The sequence below is a fragment of the Scardinius erythrophthalmus genome, assembly GCF_964197995.2.
Source record: "Scardinius erythrophthalmus genome assembly, chromosome: 15".
NCBI classification, from domain to species: domain Eukaryota; kingdom Metazoa; phylum Chordata; class Actinopteri; order Cypriniformes; family Leuciscidae; genus Scardinius; species Scardinius erythrophthalmus.
In genome coordinates, this window is record NC_138235.1 from 28,412,317 (window position 1) to 28,434,661 (window position 22,345).

General features: G+C 37.5%; 1 protein-coding gene across 1 annotated transcript in view; it reads left to right on the forward strand.

The window, feature by feature from the left end:
- The window catches only part of pex14 (peroxisomal biogenesis factor 14), a 78,063-nt gene that overhangs the window by 46,182 nt on the left and 9,536 nt on the right, over nt 1-22,345 (forward strand). The window contains exons 4-7 of the mRNA XM_081387209.1: nt 4,966-5,085; nt 9,893-9,978; nt 13,830-13,932; nt 20,003-20,100. Coding sequence (XP_081243335.1) covers nt 4,966-5,085; nt 9,893-9,978; nt 13,830-13,932; nt 20,003-20,100 — 407 coding nt within the window. The remainder of the gene's footprint in view (nt 1-4,965; nt 5,086-9,892; nt 9,979-13,829; nt 13,933-20,002; nt 20,101-22,345) is intronic.

Genomic DNA, 22,345 nt, shown 5'->3' on the forward strand with positions numbered 1-22,345 from the left:
AACGCTGCATTTTAGAATGGCGTGTCATATGTTGGAAATTATGCGAGATGTGAACACGATCAAAATTTCGCAGAAGATCAATGGAAAAGCAGCGCAGTGGACTACAAAAACACGTTCTGTGCACTTAACAACATTTAGTTAAGTGTAAACACATTCTCAACAGAGGATTGTTTCTAATAAATGATATTTTAATTATGAACGACATTAAATTGTGTTCTCACTCAGGGGAAATCACTAAAAATGAAGTGTGCCCGCTGATATGTCGTTATCTTAAAAACTACAGGCTGAATTTCTCAGATGACTGCTAGTTGGCAGCGGTACAGAATTTACTGTCCTTCATTTACTGTCTCCACGTTGTGTAATCAGGGATGTAATACTGTTTTTCCTCAGCTTTTTTCCAACAGAGAAAGTCATGGATTTTCTATATTGTCCTGTCACAAACTTCACCCAGTAGCTTCCTTTAAACCAGTATGTGGACTTCCGGGTGAGACACAAGCCGCTAAGGCTCGGCGCTCTGATCTCTGACCTCGCTAGTGTTCTTCCTGTAGTCATTTCATTATGCTCAAAGGGCCATGAGGGACACTGGTGCACTGCAGGTGTAATACCGCTCACAACATGAAGGTAAAGAAATGGTTCATCATCCCTGATATTAATAGGAAAGAGTTTGCAAGTAAGGTGATGCGACTCACCTCTTGGACAGGAATGGCAATGACCAAGGCCTGCATAAAAGACAAAGGGATTGATGTGGTTATAAATTACTCCACGGCGCCACCTAGGCCAGTCGCTTTTCACTTTGTCATCAGGAGAAGGCGATAAAGCAGGAAAATGACCAGAGTCCTCTTTTTTTTTTTTAATACATAAATGAATACGCTATGAGAGCGGTCATTATTTAAGGCATGCAATCATGTGGGACATGGACTTGACATGTGAAATCTCACAGAAACGCTCTCGGTGACCTCCATCTTTACGACCTTAAGTATTTTTCTTGTTGTTCAATCTGGTATTATTATTATAATAAGAAGTAATATTCACCAAGCGATTTCATCCCAGCCTTGTTGGTCTGCTGAAAAAAGAGCAGCCACCTTTGACAGCCTTTCAGTAAGCACTTTTATAATTGTCCCTGTGAGCTTGTTCATACCCTATGAAGTTCACAAGTGCCAAAATTGGAGAACTGCACTTTATGGCTGGATGAGTCGCCTCATCACTCTTTAAAAAAAGGCTGGGAAAAAAAAAAAACATCCTGAAAATAAGAGGCCTGAAAATAGAGCCATAAATAATACAGAGAGCAATGGCTTTTCCTTTAAATAAATACCGATCAGGTTTATGTTGAAAGACAATAGAAAACGTAGCCCAGATATGCAGTTTACAGTATTTATAGCTGTAATATCGTGGTGCCACCACCGTAATTTCATGCCCCAATGAGAATGGCAAGGTCAAAGCAAATGCTTCGACTGAGCATCTGCTAATATGGTGACTCATAAACAGGCTCTGCGTGTATCAGGTGCACCAAATAATACAGTATAATGAAATACAGAATAGCTTTCCATTATTGTTCTTTTTTACGGTGTCATCATTAGATGTAATTTATGCCTTAAAAAATTTCATCTACCGGCGGGTCGATCTGAAATGGAGGTCCAAGGGGTCATTCCACAGGTTTTGGAAACTAATAAATTTCTTGTTTCCTTTTTGTGTCCTTTTCCTTTTATATGTAAAACTCACTCTTGTTGTCCTTCTTTTAAATTGGACCTCAAAGGTCTTTCATTTGTCGTCCCATTTTCTTTGTAATAAAGGCATCAGAGGAGACAAAACAGCTGAGTGAGTCCGAAAACCCGAAAGAAAAGCAAACGCGTTAATGAATTTGCATGCATCTTATTCGGGTGCACGGAGGACCACTTTGTAGTTGCGCAGTGGGTGCTATTTAAGAATTCAAATGACATTACAAATATGTACATATTTGTTCATTATGTCCTTAGAAAACGACCTGTTCGTTCTGAGGTGAACTCACGAAAACGTGAACTTCCTGATAGTGCCTTTACGGTGAGGTGAGTGAGAGGAAATGAGAGGGGGGCCTCCAAGTCTCATTCAATAGTCTGCCACCAAGCAGTCTGGTGTGGTCAGATGAATAGGGAGTCCAGGGACACATTATTGCTTATTGGACAGTACAGGCTGACTGCACCAGCTCAGCACATGGCCATGGCTGCTTCCTGGCACTTTGAATGCCATGCAAGACAGGATGACCAATATTTGCCTTAAATTATTCAACATTTTTTCAGGGCCATTTCAACCTCCACAGAAACTGCCCTCCTTTTAACTTTGACCTCAACCTAGAGTTTTCCGTAAGAGAGGTAAAACTGGCTACATGGTCATTTTATTGAAAATGGTGGCGGTATAAATTTTGTTAATATCATTCTTGACAGTAAAGGAGAATATGGTTAAATGTAGAGAGAGATGTGTCATAAATTCTGGACGTTAACATTTTGCTGCTGTGTCCTCTTGCTATCTCAAGTGGAAACTGCCATTCAAAAACCTCCATAAACTGTTAAGTAACTAGGTAATTTTAATCTGACTACAAATTCTGATTGGATGAGCCACATCTGAAGTGGTTATAAAATACAGATAATTGCACGTTCACTGTTAATGCGGCTCAAGTTTCTACATTTGTTTTACAACTATAACAGTCTGTAGTTAGTTTAAACTACAACTAGATATATTATTTCAGTTTAAAAGAACTGGTTTCTATTTTAATGTTATAAATGTCATTTGTTCCTGTGATGATTATTATTTCTCCAGTCTTCAGTGTCACATGATCCTTCAGAAATCATTCTAATATGCTGATTTGATGCTCAGTCATGTCTTATTATTATCTTTGTTGAAAACAGTTAATACAACAATATTTTTTTTAATCAGGATTCTTTGATGAACAGAAAGTTCAAAAGAACAACATTTATTGGAAATAGAAATATAATTGTATTTAATTAAATTTAATGCATCCTTGATGAAGAAAAGTATTCATTTCTTTAAAAAAAATGTAACTGACCCAAAACATTTGCCACTCAAGGCCTCTTTTTGGCTTTAGCCACTTATTATTTTTGTTATGGACAGTAACAGTAGTAATACATCATGTTATGCCTATGGACAACAAGCCTTTTTTTTTTTTTTTTTTAACTTAAAATTCCCATATTCCTACAATTAAACTCTCTCACAGTCATAAATTGAAAATTTTACTGGAAAAGCATGAAACGCAGCGATAAAACCGCCTGATTAACTATGCATCCCTACCTCCGCTGCGCTCTTGTATTGTTTTGCAGTGTTAGTGTGGCTCTATGAAGTGTGACTGTGATTTCATACCCAGCAGACAGCAGACAGGGCTGAACAGGCTCAGACTCTGTTCTCTGCCAAGCTCTCAGTTCTCTCCGCTCTATTTAAGCACATGTGGCACTGGCATTTGCCACATTTATGATGTGTGTATTACAGCGCAAAAACAGCTTGCTGTCTGCTCTTTAAACAGCTCAATTTGGAGCAAAGCTCAGCCTTTTGGCTCTCTGGCAGGCAGCCGTGCCGTATGAAAGCATGTGGAATAGAGTAGCGCAATGCCCAAGGGGATATCTCCAGTAAACAGAGCAAGAGCGTGCGAGAGAGAGACTAAATACGCAATGACAGACGTGACACACTCCAGTCTACTGTGGACAAACAAAGGTCAGAGGGAGTGTGTGTGTATTGTAGGATTCAGTAGATTTATTAAATTGATATGTGTAACTTACAGTTTAATAGAAACTGGAGCCTTTTTAAACCATTGGCTCTAAATGGAGATGTTAAAGCATTTGGGTTTTATGTGCCAATTGTAGAGGAAGCCCATAATGTTTTCCCCGCTTTTATGTCTTCATTAAATGTCAACGCACAAGTACATTCGACTAACAGGCTTTTTCCGCCTCTGTCTTTCCTTTCCCAGTGTTTCTCCGGCATCACCGCTCTGTTTAGGCCCGCATCGTGACGCTTAATCAAGACAAGACACAGACCAATGACTGCATGCAGTGTTGGAAATAAACCAGCTTTTTTTCCCACAAAAGGAAATATTAATATTAGATTTTTTTTCTTCTCTCTCCTGTCATTTTCCATTAGAGACCTCTATGCAATTTAATCACCACTAAAATCATTAAAAAAGATCTGAAGATTAAATTATATTGGCATTTGCAAAATTATGTAATACATTTACATTACAATGAAGAAATTAAAATAATGCATTTTATCTGTCTGGGGTTCCGCTGAGCTCTACCTGGGGAAATATAGCGGCAGGAAATAGACAGGCTCTGTTCTTGAGATCTGACTGTAATGGAGTGGAGCTCAGAGCTTTGGACCTCCAGAGCCGCTCATTCGGGTCTACGTCTGCCGCTTATAGTGCTATTAACCTAGTTTAGCAAGAGTTTTAACGTTTAGATTTATTTGCACGTTGCAAAGGACAATCAATGACACGCTTCCATTTATATCACCACTTTTCCCTCTCCCATTCCACTGTTTTTCACATAATTTCATGGAGTTTTCTGTCATTTTCAGCTTGTCTTTAGACAGATTATCTTTTGACAAGGCACTGATTCTTGAATACTGGGAGAAGAGAGGTTACAAAAGTGCAGAAAAGTTGATCTACCAAAGCATTATTTTGGAGAAATCAGTTTTCACCAGCGTTTTTACCTACAAACCTTTGATTTTCTCAGTGTTTTCCTTTGCCTATCACTCTCAATACCATCAGATACAAAATTAGTCTAATATTTATTACAAATATTTACTAGGTAGGCTACTTAAAATGAGGAAAACTATCTAGAAATACCAAATGATTTATTTACAATATCTGTGAATGTGACCAAAAATATATGCACAATTACCTTGTATATAAAACATATATTTGAATGTTTTTGTAAATATCTTATATTGGTGATATGTTTAATGTCATACCACGTTCTTTCTGTGCAGGTCTGACCGATGAGGAGGTCGATCTAGCCATCCAGCGGTCCGGTGGTGTGGATGAGCTGCTGACTGTGGCTGTTCCCGGGCCTACGCACGTCGCTCACCCTGTTCCACTGGCCCCGTACAGTGAGTATAACCACAATCGCTTTTGCTAGGATAGGTGGTCTACCCTATAACCCCTCCACCTGTCCCCTCACTGTATGTTTCCGTGGCCCATGCGCTCCTTAAATATGACACGTCTAGCCTAGTAGATTTTCTCTACCAAATGGTGCGTGACTATATTAAATGAGTCCCCCATCGAAGACATCTCCTCTGTGCTCCCATAATCCTATTTAAACCTTCGCCTGTACATCAATTCAAAACAGAATGTGTGGAATACTCTTGAATATCGTGCAGATATTTTTATTAGTGCCCAAACATAACTGTTATCTAAAGCAAATGGTTTTCAAAGGAAATGAGTGGCGGACGGCATAATTTTTGCGTAGGCACATAATTAATTCCGACACGGCCTTGCGATATGATGTCCGCACCGTTACGACAATCTGTGGTTGGTTGGCCTGCCGAGGGCCTTTCTGCAGCCTCTATCTTTATTACCTCTGCGGGTTATGAGCTCCAGGCCGGCCGCTGATTTACCAATCCTGAATGAAGTTCGCATAATGCTTAACCTGTATGACAATGATTCCAGATGTATTCCACCCTCATTTATTGCCACCCTGTCCTTGACTCCCCGCCATCTCATGTTTTGTAATGAAAGCGATGTTGATGGGATGGCCATGTAGTTAGGCTTCAGCCCCACTAGAGTGGGGGGTTTTATATCAAAACGGCTATGAGAGAATGGCATAATGAGGGGAGAGTGAGGAGATCTTCGCGGGGGTCAGGTTGGAAAGAGGGGGTCCCTCTCTTTGATGTCCTTGTTATGGGGACGATGCGTTGGGACCTGCATCCATCTCTGTCGGAGTAATGGATACTCTGATCTCTATTTTCAAGCGGCAGAAGGACAGTAGGGCCTTTTCTGAACCCAATAAATTTGAACGGAGATTGGAAAAAAGGGGAATGGAGGCCATGCTCACACCTTAAGTGACCAAATAAAAAGCAGGAGTGGAAAGTGGAGGTGGAGGTGGTACCGATGTGGACGAAGGAGTCCCGTGTGGATCTCGAGTTGAAGTAGGAGATCGGTCAGATCGGTCAGGGTCTAAGCTCAAGGCCTTGCCCAAACTGTCATCATGTGTTTCCTGCACGCCATGCTCTCGCAAGGACACTTAGTTAATGTGGTGTTTACCATTGATACAAAAAGTGATGTTGACAGAAGTCCTTAAAATGGAAGCTCTAGTCAGTTGCAGGTTTGCTGATGTTTTGATGTGCTTGCAGACGTAGAATGTCACTGAGCTTCAGTCTTCAGGCACATTTGATCCTCAAGGAACTGTTTCTTGAGTATTAGGAGAAGAGAGGATACAAAAGTGCAGAAAAGTTTAAGCACCAGAAAATTATTTTGAAGCAATCTGTTAAACATGAGGTTTTCACCAACGTTTTACCCACAATTATTACATTTTCTCACAAATTAAGCTTTTTCCTTTGCCTATCATTCAATATGAATTAACAGCGTCAGATACTAAAGTAATGTCAAATATTTATTACAAATATTTGCTAGCTAGATTACTTTAAGGGATAGTTCACCCAAAAAGGAAAATTCTGTCATTATTTACTCACCTTCATGTCATTCCAAACCGTAAGACTTTCATTCATCTTCAGAACACAAATGAAGATATTTTAATGAAATCTGAGAGATTTCTGTCCCTCCATTGAGAGTCTAGCAACTACCACTTTGACACTTCAAAAGTTCATAAAGAGATTGTAAAAGTAATCCATATGAATTGAACGGTTTATTCAAAATTTTCTGAAGAGACATGATCTCTTTAAATGATGAACAGATTGAGCTTTTATTCACATATAAACATTCATCAATGCACACGTCAGTTATGGTAAACGGAAGCTCAAGCATGCTTGCTTGACACGCGAGAAGCAATGAGGTTCATTCTCAGGTTCATGGTTCATGGTTCATGCTTCTGCGGGAGGTTTGTTCTCGTGCATCAAAGCAGGTATGGTTCAGCTTATGTTTATGTTCGGCTGATCAATGATCTCTTCAGAAAATTTGGACTAAACTGCCTGATTCATATGGATCCGTTTTATGATCTCTTCATGAACTTTTTGAAGTGTCAAAGTGGTCGTTACATGAACTGTCAATGGAGGGAAAGAAATCTCTCAGATTTCATAAAAAACATGGAAAGGTTTGGAAAGACATGAGGGTGAGTAAATAATGACATAATTTTTCTGTTAACTAACCCTTTAAATGATTATATATATATATATATATATATATATATATATATATATATATATATATATATATATATATATATATATATATATATATAGATTTAAGGATATATGTATTTCATATTATATACACATATTTTAAAATATATATATAAATATGTATTTTATATGAAGTACATACATATGTACTTAAATCATGTTTTTAGGAGTAGTAAGTGATCATTAAAACCATTTTAATTAAAAGGAAAAAAAAAAAGCTCAAGAATCAGGGCCAGATTTTATTTATGGTGTCCCTAACAGACCTCTCATATAATTAATCAGATAAAAACTGCCTGTTTAGTTATGCTCTCTCTGTTTAGCAAAAAATGAAAAAGTAGTATTGCTTTGCTAGTCTATTAGCGAGCCTGTCTATTTGTATTCAGTAGAGCAGATTCAAACAAATTACAGTAACACACCTGTTCCGCAGACCTCGCTATGCTACAAAATGGAGCATTTTGTATCTGACATGTTGACCTGCCAGAGCCAGGCTTGCTTTAATTACTTCTCTGTTTGGTGTGCCGTTAAACATTTGCATGATTATTTCTCCCTCCTTTCTGTTGGCTGAGCCTTGCCAGATTGCCTCAGCGTGAATTGAAACTGCTGCTCTTGTTTTCACAAGCTGGTTAAAACATAACTTAAAGCTGAAGTTTCATTTTATGTCATTTTATGTAACAACACTCTCTCGTATCCAACATTAATATGCCAGCTATATGTAAGCCATTGGTTAGTGGATTCTCTGAAAAGACGCTTTTAAAACTCCACTTGTTTGTTTGAGGTTCCCGACCAGCGACACAGCAGCATTGGCTCAACCAATGATGTGAGTTTGGGGCGGGGCTATGTTTTTGCCTGACTAATGACTCTTTTGAGTTTTTCTCTAATGCCTGATTGTTAATTTTCTGACACCTGGATTGTTTGACCATTGATTTTTCATATGGTTTATCATCAGAATGTTGACTTGTATAAATAACTTCACTCTTATAGCTGTTAGCAGGATATCTGTCTGATCTCACTTTAAAAGAAGAGCGTTTTCAGAGCATGTTCTTTGTTTTGAATCTGCACTGAACTGTTTTTTCATAGTTTTTCGCCTTCTGTCAGGTCAACTGTCTCTCTCAGAGAATGAGGGTGAGGGGTGAGGAGGGACTCTTTGATGTGGGCTTTCATTTCCTGATAGTCCCTGATAATACTGCGCTTATGTGACATTCACACCTCATCTCACCGCTTGTGAGCACTTGTGTGAGGTCTCAGCAGAAACTGTGCAAGTGCGATCTTTTAAACGATTCTCATTTCCATTTCTTCAAGATCACAATTACCCTTAACTGAGTGATTTTTCCCCTCAAATATTGTATGCGGGAGTTTCCGTTAAGCTCAGTCATAGCTTATGAAATTGCTCATTTTCTGTTTTACAGTAATGTGGTACTTAATCTAGATGTTCAGATGTAGTTTACGACGTGTAATCAGAATTCCCCCCCCCCCTCCTTCTAGGAACAAGAGCTCCAGTTCATATAGACCTGTAGAAACTATAAAACTTAGTCCAGTGTTGACACCTTTTGTACAGTAGTTTGACGCAAATGGTTAAGCTGTAAGCGGTAGAAGTACAGTCAGTACAGAAGTACAGTTTTGTGGAGATTATTTGTTATAAAATATCTTTAATTTAAATATTTAACATTTTAAATAAAATATTTAATATAAATATTTTAAAAATATATATTTTTTGCTGTATTATTCAAATACAGTGTATTCAATGGCTTCATCCTGCAACACAGGGCTTTCTGAGAAAATCTTATTTGTAAAATAAGGCAACGGTTACTCTGTGAATCAGTATAAAGTATCCATTTTCTAATAATAATAATAATATTATAAATAATATAGTAATAGAACATAATATAGTAATTCACAGAACACCCCTCATATTTTTTTCATATACTAAAAAGCTTTAGTAAAAATACATGTAGGTAAACACTGCTGTTTATGCACATGGATACAAATTGTTTAACCATAATTTTGACCAAACACTAAGTGGCAGAACATGAGATTATAAATATTTAGCTAAAATATCAGTAAAGTTTGCTTTCCCGCATGCTTTTTACTAAAACACAAGCAAGAATCATATTTACTCATTTTCAAATGAATACACCAATATAAGAATAAACAGCAGTGTTTACCTACATGTATTTTTACTAAAGCTTTTTAGTATATGAAAAAAATATGAGGGGTGTTCTGTGAATTACTATATTCTGTTCTATTACTATATTATTTATAATATTATTATTATTATTATAAAATGGATACTTTATACTGATTCACAGAAATGGTCTGAGTAACCAGTGCCATCTTAAGCAAAAAACAAACAAAAAATGTACACGAATTATTTTACAAATAAGATTTTCTCAGAAAGCCCTGTGTTGCAGGATGAAGCCATTGAATAACCTGTATTTCTGTACATCACAGCTTTGCCTCTTTCATGTCAAATTAAATATGGCATCTACCAGAAGGTCCACCACAGCTTTTCCCAGTGTTTGGCTAATAGATGGGCTTGTTGTATTTGTGTGTGTCCCTGCAGGTCCCTCAGGTTACAGATGGAGAGACTACAGTGCCATGGCTGTCATCATGGCAGGAATGGCCTTTGGCTTCTATCATCTCTACAGGGTATGTGTAAGAGCCACCAATTGCAATTTTTTTTTTAATGTATGTTTTTCTGAGAACTAAAGCTTTTCCCAGCATTTCTGCTTTTGTGTGAGTTTCTTTACATTGAGTAAATCATTGTAGTTACAGTCAATCTGTCCAACGTCATCAGAATGAGCTCATCTCAACCCCTAGATCTTTTCTTTGTTTTCCCTTACGGAAAAACCCGAAGGCAGTGCTGCTTTCCACACGATTTTGTACGTGGGCGCGGATGGGTGCGTGGGCCCTCAGGCCCCGTCGAGTAAGAGATAGACCCCGTTTCTTGGTAAACCCACACTACCCACAGGGGCATTTGGACTCCATTTCTGTGTTTAATAAGACAACGAAAAATAGAGCAGTGGGCTTTAAGAGAGCATTTCCAATGACATTGAATGGAACTCCCATGATGTCATGATTAGGAACTCATGTTTAGCTTCCTAAGCTTCCGTCTGCACTCAGCCACTTCAGTCAGTCAGTTCCCCTGCTGCTCTCAGCACACGCGGGTTTATGAAACCAGTCCACATCTCCAGTAGCCCACCCGACTGCTGTTATTTTAACACCAAAAGTCACATTTTCCTTTAACAAGAGCGTGTTTTACAATCTGAAACTGTAGCTTGTTCAATACTCAAAATGATCTTTTGAGAATTCGACATCAACTCTCGTTTTTATCAACTTTCATTTTTACTCATTCCCATTTCTGGTGCTTGTTCAGGAAAGTCATTACTGTTACTATTGCCGTTTCATTGTTACTATTATTATTTGAGCAAATCCCCAACCTTAGTTATAGAATCAAATAAACATGAATGAACATCAGAGAATGAACAACATGAAAGAAACGGTATCACTTATCAATATCCCTATCAAGTCTCATGTAATCGCTCAATCTGTGTTTCAACTGCGTAAAGACATCAATAAAACAGCTTGTTAAATTTTACCTCAGAAAATGCATTCAATAAACATAAACTCGATAGTTGGCTAGAAAAATTAACTCTAGACAAGAGCAATTTTTTTATTAGCATTAAATGCAACTGGGTTCCCTGTATAGTTTACAGCATTAGTTGAGAGATTTTTTTCCTTGAGAAAAATTAACATGTACCGTATCTGATATCTTAATGAATCGATATTTAGTCAAATGGAGTCTCTATCGCAAGCTTATGTATAGAAATTGCCCAAGCCCTGCCCTAAAAAAGCACAGCACCAGCCATTGTAACAAATGGACTTCTGAAAAGGACAGATAACCTAAAGCTCTACCTGATCTGTTCATTTGGCTCGAAGTTCATTAAAACAACATTTTCCTTGTTTTATTTATTAGTTAGAATAGGTCAATATTTCATGATAACCCAGTATTTTAATTAATTGCAAAAGCTGATTAATTGATCAAAGCCTATTGATTAATCTCTGAAATAATCTACGATTAGTTGATTTATAATCGTGAATAATCTTTTATCAAAATAATCGTTTGTTGCAGCCCTACTGAAGACTGGAGTAATTCTGAAAAGTCAGCTTTGGAATCACTGGAATAAATTACATTTTAAAATATATTAAAATATATATATTTTTTTAATTGTAATAATATTTCACAACCGTTTTACTGTATTTTTGATCAAATAAATGTAGTCTGGGTGAACATGAGAGATTTATTTCTTTCAACAACAACAAAACAAATCTTACCAACTCCAAACTACTGAATGGTAGTGTATTGCCCATAAACCATGAGCAATTTGAGCAAATTCACAAAAAGAATGGATTTAAGATATTTACCTGGCAGACAATAAAATGTGCAAAAAACTAAAAACAGACATGATTAGAGATGACAATATAATAGAGATTTTTGTGTGGGCTCTTTTGACTTGGACCTAGAGATGTTCTAGGAAACAAGAAAACGCTCTGAACACTTTAGCAACCGTGTAGTGATGCAATAGCAACCGTTCACAGCATTGTGAAATTGACTTTTGTGCAGGCAAGCACCACTCATAATTTCTTTAGAAAATGCATTTCTGTTCACTCCTTTCTCATTTTCATTCTCATGCACACACACACACACACACACACACACAGAGTTTGTGATTCTCCAGTCCCCCGTGTGGGTCTCTGCTGTTGAGAGGATCTGTGCCCGTGGCCGGAGGTGCAGTTCCCTGGTGTGAGAGCTCTCACTGCTGTCATGTCAGAGGAACAGCTCACCGGTGCCACCATATGCCCTGTCCTCCACCTCCACTTTATTTATGCTATAGAGCACATTGTAAACAGCTCTCACAGCAGCTCTCTTATTAACTACCCTGGTGTTGACACTCATTCTGATTTTTTCAACTTAAAAGTGTTTATTACTTATGCCGGTGTCAACAACGGTTGCGCCGCTGTGAAAACCTGTTAAGGCCAACTGTTTTCCAGACGGAGAGTCTGCACACGCACATTACGCTTTACAGCACCCAGCTATTCACCAAATGCCATTTTAATCTCCCCGTCTATGTGCTGTTTATTTGTCGAGGGAAACAAATCGACGTGCGCTTTTGTAAATATAACAGCATTGGCGTGTGAGTCGGGCGGCAGCTAGTGGAAGCACCAGCCGTCTGACCTTTGCTTCTTATTCTCAGTGTTTGGAGATGTTGTTCTACAAGGCTTAAACTCTGACAAGCAATTGTCCTCAGAAGGTGACATGTTCAAATGGAGAAGCCAGCCTGTGGGCTAAAAGACTTAATGATGTTGAACCCAGAGTCATGCCCCGATGCTTAATTCTTGGCCTCAGTGTCAGCCATTGAGGCAAATTACTCTGGATGAAGTGAGAAAACCACAAGACTTTTGAGAGGGATTAAAAAAACAAAAGGTCCTGTTTTTTTCAGCATGAATGCAGGCCTATTAATCATAATTCATATAATGATGTTTTATCTGCCGTTGCCAAACACAATACTGAACCTGATACTGTGAAATCAAGCACAAACACTAGTATTGATTTTTTTTCTCTCCTCATTTCTTTTATTTCGGGTGTTTGATATATTGTGCTGATGTACTAGAATCTATAGTAAAACATAGTAAAGCATAGTTTTCATGTACACACTATTAAATATAGCTTTATTAAGTCTGATTCATAATTACTTCATTCAGTTAAAAAAAAAAAGATTTACAATAGCCATTTGATTCCCTGCTTGTCGTTTTAGGGGAATGTTTATTATAAGGCTGCTGTTCATCATTTTCAACTTTTCTGTTATATACTTTACAGTGCATTCTAGTATTTCTAAAAATTTTATTATTTATTTATATTATTTACTACTTGTGATCATTTAAAACCCCTCTTTGTTATTGTGGCAGAAAAAAATATTGACTATATTAAAGTTTGGGGTCACTATACATTTTTTGATAAGGATGCATTCAACTGATCAAATAAAATGACAGTAAGACATGTATAATGTTACAAAACATTTCTATTTTAAATAAATACTGTTATTTTTTTAACTTTCTTATCAAAAAATGTATCATGGTTTTCACAAAAATATTAAGCAGCACAATTGTGACACTGAAGACTGGAGTAATGGCTGCTAAAAATTCAGCTTTGCCATCTCAGGAATAAATTACATTTTAAAATTTATTAAAATACCAAATGTTTACTTTAATTTGTTATATTTCACAATATTTTGATAGTAAAGCTTATAGAGCTCTTTAAAAAAATTCATGAGCATAAGAAGCCTTCAGTGAGGGTTAAGTTTTGGTTTGACTATGCTAACGCTAATAGATTAGCCCTTTGTCTATTTGTTGAGTTGGCAACAGAGCATGTCTTGGTCCGCAGGCCTGTTTTCCCTGTTCCTGAGTGGAATTCTAATAGCGTGCCGTGTTTTTAATTGCAGAAATACATCCTTCCCCTCATTATGGGCAGCAAAGAGGACAAGAAGCATCTGCAGCGGATCGAGAGCAACATCGCAGATATGAGTGGCACGCTGACACAGACAGGTGAAGATTAATATCTTCATCACTTTTTCCTCCTTAACATTTTCCTTCATTTATCTGTCGCCAAAATCTGCTCACATTTTACAAATGACGGTCCTGTCATTTTGCTTTAATTTGAAATTGCTTGTTTACTGTCAGCTCAGCTTCAATTAATTACGTTTCGCTGAAAAGCTCTTAACCTCAGAATATTAATGAGGGGAAGAGGAATGACAGCGTTTTTTTTTTTTTTTTGCCTTCTTAACTGCGTGGCAAGAAAGTTCATTTTAATTTTCGGCGTGGTGGTGTGGCTCCCCGGTTGGGCCCAGAGTGCGCTGGTGATTAAGTGTGCGCTGACAGGTGCGTCTCCCGCCTTGGACAGGTGAGGAATCTCAGCTAGGCTGTCAGAGAGGGATGCCTCTCCTCCTCTCTCCTCCCCCTCTCTTTACCCACTACGCAGCCGGTGTAATTAAACATCCCGGCAACCATGAAAGCGGGACACTTCCCGAAGAAACTTTGTCTCGTTAGTGCCGCAGTCGACTTACAGCTGGGTGGCTCCTTCTGTGTAAACGACAATTCACTCTTGCAACTTTTTTTTTCTAAAGAAAGGCAGGACAACTTATGCATTTTTTTTATTACAGTTTTTGCAAGGCAGCGCTTATTCATTAAACATTCTGGTTAGGATTTTTACACTTCTGCTTTACATGAAACTTAAATGATCATTTTGTATATAATTTCAGCCTTATGAGAAGGTTTTTTGTATTTCTGTTAAAATCTATTTGCGTTATGTAAGGTTTTAAAGTTAAAATTAAGATTAAAGATTAGAAGTGATTAAAGTGAGTGGATATAGAATATTCGCTATTCGAATCTAACAGACAGTGATGCAATTACAATATTTGCATGCTGTCTTTTTTCCCTTACATCAATTTGCATATTGGATGAATGGCCTTGTCTCCCTTGCATATATTTAACCATTAAAAATAGGTATGCTCTGGGAAATTAAATTCTGGCTGATACTGAGAAACCCATAATTCTTGATAACTGATACATCCGATATTAAAATCATTTATTATTTTGTATGAATAGATTAAATTAATTAATTTTTTATATGCTACAAGTTAATTTTGGCTTCACAACATTATAATGTACAGTCATGGCCGTAGCCAGCTATGAGGTCACCGAGGTCCGGACCTCGGTCATTTTTTTATATTCAAAAATAAAATTTCAAGCTCTCTGAATGATTAATTAGCCGTTTAAACCGCGTCATATGTGTGTTTGCAATTTATGTCGCTGCGAGAAGGTAGATCAGTGAACGGGGCTTGAGAGCGTGTTGTGAGCATAGACTGTAAAAAATGCGGCAGAGCGCTTTATGTCACTTTATTATAATTTATAAATAAAGCGCAAAAGAAACTACAAGCATGATGCAACAGCATCGTAGTTGATGTCAATTTGAAAGTCATGAAATGACCAAAAAGTGCCAATAAACTTTTTTTTCTTTTACATTTCCGATAATGGCGCGTATAATTTGCACTAAGTGCCTGTCTTTTTAGCAAAAAAGGCACCCACAACTAAATAGCTACAGTTGCACGGGTCGTTGGGCGTGCGTGAGGTGCTTGAAACTAAGTAGCTTTTGACGCGTTCGACTCGAGTTCGAATCCGCCTTTTGCCGAACTCGCTCTTCTCCCTCTTCTCCCTTTTCCCAATACACATGAGATGTAAAATGTATAGCCTAACATAAAGGTCTCTAGCGTTATATTTTGCCAACGAACTAATATCGAAACCGTGATATGGTTTTGTGCTTTATAAAACAGCACAAGACTTTAAGTATCCTATATAGGCATTATGTTTGTGCTGCGTGATTTAAAGAAAAGTGCGCACTTTGCTCACGCGATCAAAGGGTTTATTTCTTGCAAGTGAAGACATTAGGACAAAAGTATTGTAATTTTCCTATAGTGTAATGTAAAATATACTTTTGAAATATTCATTTTCATTTATTAGGCTATATGGATTTTATGTCATAGGAATAATTATAGAAATCATTATTATATTATTATACTAATTGTTTGGCATACTAAAACACCAGTTATAATGTAATGTAGACTGAAACTCCATATCATAACTAAAAAATATGTTTGAGCCCCCTTTAATGTCCAGGTACAAGTCAATGTTTTTTATTTGTGCACAGTTCATGGGTTGAAGCCCGTTGAAGCTCTTAATTTTGAGCTCTCAAAGAGCACCAGATTGATGCATTTAACCTTAAAATGTACAAAATTTTCTTGCGGGGGAGCATGCCCCCGAACCCCCCTAGAGGGACAGAGGTTTACCCAACATAGTTTTACAAAATCCTATATGGGAAAGATCTATCATTTATGAACTTTACTCCAGCATAGTACAACAAAGTTCCTTTTAAGTCAGTAAACTAAAACTCTTAATGCAAAATTAAAATGTCCTTGGACAAACTATACATTAGGCCTGCCTAAGGGGGGGCCTACAAGACATTGATTGTGCCCAGGGGCCTCTGAATTCTTAATCCGGCTCTGCACCTCACCTCGGACCTCACTAATTTTCAAACCCTGGTTACGGCCTTGTGTACAGTATGAAAAATTTGGAGATTTGTAAAACTTACATTTAACAGTGTTTAAATTATTATTTTTAAACCTTTTTTAAAAAGAAAAAAGGAAAGCCTGGTGAATATTCAGATGTCAAAATTACCTTTGTACTAATCTAATGCTCACCAGATTAGTACAAAGGCAATTTTGACATCTGAATATTCACAAGGCTTTCCTTTTTTCTTCTTTTTTTTCTTTTTAAAAAAAGGTTGAAGCTCTTTAATTCAAGGTTTCACACATCCTAAAAACAAACTTTATTTAGTTCTACAAATAAATGTTTCTTGCACCACTGTTCAGCGTCATTTTTACATATAATTACGTATTTTATTTTCAGTTGTAAGCTTTCAGTTTGAATTGCGTGTAATGAGTTAAAGGGCCTAGTACTAAACAGACTTCTGCTAGGAAATATTCTTCTTCCCAATCTAGCTAAATACCATGAAAACATTTGAATTTTTTTAAAATTGTAGATATGTTACAGTCTGTGAATGTGAAACAGTACATGCAAAGCAGGCACTCTTGACTTGTAATAGACAACAGACTTGTTGTTGTTTATAAAATACTTATTTATCCATATTAATATTTGCATTATAAAACCATGTAAATAATCTAGTTCTATACATGGAATTCTGATCTCAATGTAGCTTTCTGTTATGCATATAGTTTTGTTTTCATTATCCAGGAGATCAATATAAGCAAATTTGGGGCATATAGGATAAAGGGCGAGTGATTTTGGTTGGTTGCGTCTCTGCATTATGTTTTCCGTTGCCTAGCTTTTTAGTTTGGGGAGGGTTACCAAAAGGCCAGTCGATTGTGAGCCATTGCGTGCAAGCTTGATGTGGGTTTCTTTATCTGATTATCAAATGAGCCTCTTCATTGCCATTTTGGTTCATATATGCAAAAAAAGCCTCCTTTGTGTTACGCTGCCTGTCTAACCCTCGTTTTGTTTGGTTTTAAACAGGATTCCTGTTTTGTTTAGCGTCACATTCAGATGATAAGAGTATTTATATTGTTCCGGGCTGAAGCTGCTTTTCATATTTCCTTTGTGAAACACTTGTTCCTGACCATCTTTTTTTTTTTCTCTCTCTCTCTCTCTCTCTCCCTCCTTCCCTCCGCAACTCTCTGGTTTTCTCCTGGAAGAGCCGTACCTACCCCCAGTCACTCAGTCAGTCACGCCGCTGATCTAATTTGCTGTGGCTGCAGTAGCCAAGTTGCTATTGTAGTTAATGACTGTTTCAGTTAACAGTTTGGGAGAGGGTTGCAATTACGGAGTGAGTTTCCCTCACTTCTCACAACGTGAGTAATAGCAAGTGACTGCCGCTCTTGCCAATTGCCCGCACTCCTTTGTTAAAGTTTGTGTATTTCTCTAGTGCCAAGTGCACCGGAGTGATGTATTCGTTTGAATGTGGCTCCATTACTCTTGCAGCCTTTGATTGTAAGCCTTGACTCCCATTATGATTTCCCAACAACTTTCCACACGCAATTAATGAACAGGTCTTGGAAGCACTTTGTCGCACACACTCACCCTCTTGCTGGCTGTAATGGAATTGTACTAGCTGCTTGGTCTCTTTGTCTGCGGATAGCATATTGGTGGCCAGCTGGCCAATAAAGCCTTAGACAGGCCCGGACATATGCAGTGTACATTATATTGAGGTATTTACTGAATAATTTACGCTGTACACACTGTCTGCCTCCTTGTAGCAGCTGCGAAGCCACTTGCAGGATCTCAAATTCGCCCAATTGTTTTCTCCAAAGAGAACCTTTGTGGAAACCCGAGCCACACTAAATGGAGGCATTATTCCTTGTGTTTTGAGTATGAAGCGAGTGTTTGGTGGGTTTAGAGGTCTAGTGCAATTGCTGCTCATTCTCAGTGTAATATTGCAGGATTTGCTGGGGTTGACGTAGGCTGTAGTGGCAGTCCTGCTTGGAACAGATTTTTACTTTAGACCTTCTAGCTATTTTATTCAAAGAATAGTACAAAGATAACTGAAAATTATGGGTAGAAAAGGATTAAAAGAAGGTTGTGAGATGTTGCAAGCTGTATTCAAACCTGAATGACCCATTTGAGCATCATGGCTTAATGTACAGTAACTTCTAACCATGTGCTAGGAATATTTTAAATCGTAAGGGTGACTTTCAGTAAATGTGATATTTAACGAGTCCATGATCACATATAAACCCAGATCTATAATTATAAGTAAATCTTTTTTTGAAGGGCTAGATCACCCAAGAATAAAATTTCAGCCATCATGTATTAGTTCTAAATCCCATATGGTTTACTGATGTATTAATTCATCTGTACTGTAGCCATATGATTGGTTTGTCTGGGGACTGAAATTTAAGTTATTGATAATTACATTTCTGAAAATCTTCCCCTCTGTCATTGCTTTCAAATTATTCACACACATTCAAAATTTGTGCCATCTGGACCAAGCAACCAGGTTTGTATGTGGATTCTGCAAAATATCTCATTTTGTGATCCACAGAAAACTCGTTTGGAACAACATTAGGTTGAGTAAATCTTTTTTTTTTTTTTTTTTAAATATATGTTTTTGAAAACAGGTTAACAAATTGGATTTCAGATCTCTTGTTAATACTAAGTCATCTTAGTTAGTACAATCATTATTATTCAAAACTGTTCAGCGTCTCTTATTGTGTAAGTAGTCACCTAATGAGACAGACAAAGGCTGTGAGAGAAAGAAACATGTAACAGCTCTTAAGCAGAAAGTGGAAAGGCTGTTTCTATGAAAGGAGAGCCCTGGAACTGTGCGCCGGAGAGCCAACAGTCGGCAGCTAATAATATCTGCTGATGTTAATCCAATTAGAGTTGATTTAACACTTTACAGAGCATGATTTATAGAGGCGTTTATTGGTTTTCTGTAACATAATCAGTTTGGAAACTTAATGCATTGTTTGGGAATGCATGTGTGACTGGAAACAGGGGGAGAGCAACTTGTGCTCTGGGTTATTTGAAATGATACCCCCATTAATAACACCAACTCTGGCCCTGCTAGGGCTGTTTTTCTTGGGCTTTCTCTAATCCTCAGGACCAGCACAATCTGACAATAATTCAATCTTCAGAGAGGGAGGAAAATGAGCTGTATTTAGTAAGATTAGTGAGGACAGTAGTGTCTAGCCCTGCTGCCTCCCAAGTGAGCGGCTTTTTTTCTCCATCTTGTTGATTGTTTGGAGAGTTTGATAGAGCCAGCGTTTCAAACCCATGCTAATGGAGGTTAAGAGACCCTGATTTGATATAAGAGCAGACGTAGGTGATTAATCTTGTACAAATAGAGGTGTCTAATATTACTGATTGAGCTGAAGGCTAAATCAAAGAGAAAACCACTGTGTGTTTATCGTCAGTAATGCTTTCAAACAAACGGATATGTCGGTTTGCACTGGTTCTCGACTAAAGCGGTCATTTTCTTGCTTGTGAAGTTCTGGTAAATGTTTTGGGTGTAGACTTACCTTCATTTGTGTGTTTTTGGATGCAGTCACCCAGTTGCAGACGACCCTGGCTTCAGTGCAGGAGCTGCTGGTCCAGCAACAGAAGAAAATACAGGAGCTGACACAAGAGTTGGCCAACTCCCAGGTAATAACACACACACTTGCTACAGTGATAGACAGAGAACCTTTTCATTTAAAAATTATAAAAAGTATGTCATCAAGAACCCTTTAAATGTCGTTTTAAACCCATGTGACTTTATTTCCTCCATGGACCACAAAAGAAAGATATATTGCAGAGTCCAGTATACATTTTTTGATGTTAGAGAGCTCCAAAACTGTCTGAAACCACCATAAAAGTAGTCCATATGACTACCTAGCTCTTATGAAGTTATATGTGAATAACAGCGGAATTTAAGTTGTTATTCAGTGATAATCTTCCCCTTCACCACAGCTCTTAAAGCTCTTTAAAAAAAGCTGTAGCAAGATGTGGTTGAATTGTGTTGCATCAGGTTTGACTTGAACTTGTGAAAAGAACAAGACATTGATGTCAAACCCAGTGTGCTCATTTTTGAATTAAACGTGCAATAGTGCCAATGGGATTTAAGAGCTGCAACAGAGGGCAAAATAGTCAGCCAAAAAACAAATCATACAATCAGAACATTCCTTGAGTTTTTGACATTCTTGTTATTACAGACCAAACCATGTCTGAGAGAATGAGATATACATATCCTCCATGGTGCATGGGTCAATGGTAGCCAACATTTTCCTGTCTGTGTTTTTTGTTGCATAGTCATCATCAGAGAACAAAATTCCATCTGCATTATATAAGTTCTATCAAACTGCTTAATCGGCAGGATAGAAATCCATGAAATGCCTTTCATTGTCTGTAATAACTTTGCAACAAGAGAGCGCAGCTAACCCGTGTAAAGGAAGTATTAAAAAAATCTAAAACAGTTGCATTCCTCCCCAGTTTTGTGATTTCTCCCCGATATAATATGAATCATTGTAGAGACTTGTTTTGTTGATCTGCTGTGTTTATATAAAGACGTCAGTGTGCATTTTCATTGTGCCGTTCAGTTTCATGGGCGCAGCCTCTATAAAACAAGGCCACTTCAAGTTTAAAACAACACAGGGCATTTTTCAGTGACATTGAGACTGATGCCTAACCCTGATGTGAATATTAGTTGTGACAGAGCTCATATGCCATTCAGAAGAGAAAAATGTGCATCAGCAGGACAAGCCATGTCATGGGAGCTCCATAAAGAACATGTACGGCCATCTCCAGACCGCTCAAGCAAGCCATCCAGGGACAGGAAGTGAACCCACGCTGCCACCCCCTCCTGATCTCTCCTCAATCTGTCATTTGCCTTCTGCTAATTTCATCTGGGCTGAGACCTCAATTAAACCCCCACCCATACTGCAACTAAAACTGGACCAGTAACATATTCTTTGAGCCACAACTTTGAGTTTGAGGACTGTTTTTCTTTGTGTATTGTTGATAATCAGTGTTGGGTAAGTTACTCTAACAAAGTAATTAATTACTAATTACATCTTCAACAGTGTAATTAGATTACTGTACTAATTACTTTCTCTAAAAAGTATTGCATTATTGATTACTAATTACTTTCAAAATCCCATATCAACCTTGACCAGTGCGCTTTTAATTCTTTCAAATAAACAATAAATTGCATCAATTATTCTTGAACTGACACAATTATTTAAAGGGATAAGGTTACATTGATAACATACATTTTAACATTAGACATTACATTTTGAGGTTAAATAACCTATTGTGTTATATAGAATTGTTCTATTGTTTATTCTGTATTTAATGCAATTACATCAGAAGTAATTAATTAAATGACATTCAATTACAGAAAAATTAAGTACAACCCATACTTAAATTTTTTTTAAGGGAAAAGTAATTAAATTACACTAATGAATTAATTAGTAATGCATTACACCCAACACTGTTGATAATAAATACATTTTATTTAATAAGCAATAAGCATGTCCCAGCCGGGTTCGTCACTTATTGGGGTCCCCTGGAAACATTTCTGTTGTGGTCTGTGATATTTGCAGCGCGTTTCTGTATTTGGTGGTGTTGTGAACTTTTGCAGCGCATTTCTGTATTTGGTTGTGTTGTGAACTTTTGCAGCGCGTTTAAGTATTTGGTTGTGTTGTGAGTATTTGGAGCACACGTGTGTTGTAAAACTTGATTTGATTTGATTTATTAGACAGTAACAAAGATAAATGCATAACATTATACATTAATCAGAACTGTCGAGGATAACACAAAAAAAGTTACAAACTTATTTCCATTGTGGTCCTCGTTGTAGTCTGATAAAGATGGCCGGGCAAGCTACAGATGACTAATAGGTACCTTGTAC